The sequence below is a fragment of the Sinocyclocheilus anshuiensis genome, unplaced genomic scaffold (genome assembly GCF_001515605.1).
Source record: "Sinocyclocheilus anshuiensis isolate Anshui unplaced genomic scaffold, SAMN03320099.WGS_v1.1 scaffold911, whole genome shotgun sequence".
In the NCBI taxonomy this organism is placed as follows: domain Eukaryota; kingdom Metazoa; phylum Chordata; class Actinopteri; order Cypriniformes; family Cyprinidae; genus Sinocyclocheilus; species Sinocyclocheilus anshuiensis.
In genome coordinates this window covers 67786-70637 of record NW_015542373.1, presented here as the reverse complement: position 1 = coordinate 70637, position 2852 = coordinate 67786, and the positions used below count along the sequence as shown (strand labels likewise).

Below are 2852 nucleotides of genomic sequence, written 5' to 3'. Positions count from 1 at the left end.
TGATCTTTACTTAATATCCTAATGATTTTTGGCATAAAAGAAAAATCAATAATTTTGACCCATACAATGTATTGTTGGCTATTGCTACAAATATACCCCAGCGACTTAAGACTGCTTTTGTGCTCCAGGCTCACATATGGCCAGAGTTTTGAGATCGCAGCGGACGTGAAGGACTATAATGCGATATGAGCTCGCTCAAGTACAGAGGTGCTAAACCATTCAGGGCATTATAAGTAATTAGCAAGATTTTAAAATGTATTCGTTCTTCAGTAGGGAGCCAGTGCAGAGTTGACAGAACCGGGCTAATATGGTCATACTTCCTTGTTCTAGTAAGAACTCTAGCTGCTGCATTTTGGACCAGCTGGAGTTTTTTTATTAAGTGTGCAGAACAACCACACAATAAAGCATTACAATAATCTAACCTTGAGGTCATGAACGCATGAATTAACGTTTCAGCATTTGACATTGAGAGCATAGGTCGTAATTTAGATATATTTTTGAGATGGAAAAATGTGGTTTTACTAATGCTAGAAAGGTGGCTTTAAAAGTAAAGATTGCTATCAAATAGCACACCTAGGTTCCTAACTGATGACGAGGAATTAACAGAGCAGCCATCAAGTATTAGACAGTATTTTAGGTTATTACATGCTGAGGTTTTTGGTCTAATAATTAACACACCTGTTTTTTGTGAATTTAGCAGTAGGAAATTTCTAGTCATCCAGTTTTTTTTATATCAGCTATGCATTTTTGTTAGTTTTGCGAATTGGTATGTTTCGTCTGGCTGCGAAGAAATATTAGAGCTGAGTATCATCAGCGTAACAGGGAAAGCTAACACCATTTTTTCTGATAGTATCTCCCAAGGGTAACATGTAAAGCGTGAAAAGCAACGGTCCTAGTACTGAGCCTTGTGGTACTCCATACTGCACTTGTGATCGATATGATATCTCGTCATTCACTGCTACGAATTGATGACGGTCAGATAAGTAAGATTTGAACCATGCCAATGCAATTCCACTAATGCCAACATAAATTTCTAGTCTATTCAAAAGAATGTTGTGGTCGATAGTGTCGAACGCAGCGCTAAGATTCAGTAGCACTAATAGAGAGATACAACCTCGATCAGATGATAAGAGCAGATAATTTGTAACTCTGATGAGAGCAGTCTCTGTACTTTGATACAGTCTAAAACCGTATTACAGCCTGTGGTCTGTTTTGGATGTTATAACAGTGGCTTATTTTTATTGTCTCTCTCTCTCTCTAGATTTGGCTTATGGCGTTCTGTGTGACGTTTGTATTTACAGTTACACTGTCAGTTTTTCCTGCGGTTACTGTGGATGTGAAAACTGGGTATGGAGGAAAATGGGGTACGAAACACACACACATTAATTTAAATTGCAATTACAATGACTTCCAATTCATTAAAACCCTAGTCCTAAAATAAACTATTTTTAATTTACTATCCCTGTTCCCACCATAACCATTAATTATGCCTAAAATCAATGGTAGATGAATTAGGGTTTTTAAGTTATTGTTTAGCTTTAGTGCTAATAGTTTTTTTTTTTTGTGTATAATGCTTTGTCTGAGAATGAGAGTTTAAAGCAAGACACAACAGGTGAATTAATAACATATCACCATGCTTTTCGCAGTTGATTAATCACGGTGCGTTAAGATAATTGTTTTGTATTACAAGTTTTATGAAGGTTTGTTTAAAAATTCAATTGATGCATTATCTAATTAAATATGTACTACTTTGCGTACATTTTCAGAAAAAAAAAAAAATTCTGAAAATTGGATACAGCCAAAATTCTTATTTGATTTTGTTGACATAGAGTTAAAGTTTTGTACAGAGGGCATTTTTTATTTCTCTTTTTATCACAAAAAAAAACAAAACAAAAACATTTGCACCATGTTCTTAGTAATAAAATGTTGTATAAATCAGGTAAACAATATATGAACAAACCCCTCAGTATATAGATTGGAGTAAAACTGTAATGTTTGGTGTATGTAAGCACTACTGAAGTGGAAATAAAACTCACGGCCTTTAAAGAAATGAATTGAAATCTACAGACGTAAAATATGAAGTGTAATAAAATAAACACTTAAATGTGTATTTTGGATGTTATTAATCTGAAAAAAAAAAGACATGTTATGGAAGCAAATTCTCCAAACTAACTAGTGCATGAAAAAAACAATAGTTTTGCCTGTAGAGTTTAATGCACATCACTGCAAAATTCATCTCACCCTTCTTAGTCGTTATGCTAAATGATTAACAAAACCAGCGCACGTTCATCACTTTCAGAACTGTACTCGCACTGACTGCTGCAGTCTGGCAAAAACAAAAAAATAGAGATTGATCGATTAAATAATGTCATGACAGATTTCGACTTAATTTGACTTTTTATAGGTTTTGTAACCTGATCAAACGATAAATGCTGCCATCTAGTGGATCTCTAAAGAATAGCACTCAAAGTAGTATTTTCAAAACCTTGCACGATCACACTTTGAGCTCTTGCACGATGCTTCACTGTTGTATGTATAAGGATGTGCATCACAGTTTTGTCTCTCTCCCTCTTTCTCTCAGAACGATACTTCATTCCTGTTTTTTGTTTTCTCTTATTTAACGTGATGGACTTTACTGGCAGATCTGTCACGTTAGCATTTAAGTGGGTGAGTGAATTATTTTCTCATTAATTCTTTCATTAGTTCATTTATATTTAACCACAAAGAGAACTGCAGATAAAAAATTAACTCAAGCTGTTCACAACCAGTGTGACGTGAATGTGTTGCTTTCTTAGAAATGTTTCTATACTTGAGTGAAAGTTAATGGCACTTTGAGATATATATATATATAT

The 2852-nt window shown here is 34.4% G+C and overlaps 1 protein-coding gene across 1 annotated transcript in view; it reads left to right on the top strand.

Annotated features, from left to right (window-relative positions):
- LOC107692249 (equilibrative nucleoside transporter 2-like) overlaps positions 1–2852 on the top strand; it is a 10943-nt gene that overhangs the window by 6170 nt on the left and 1921 nt on the right. Inside the window, exons 8-9 of the mRNA XM_016491211.1 lie at positions 1262–1364; positions 2582–2667. Of these exons, the coding sequence (XP_016346697.1) occupies positions 1262–1364; positions 2582–2667 (189 nt within the window). The remainder of the gene's footprint in view (positions 1–1261; positions 1365–2581; positions 2668–2852) is intronic.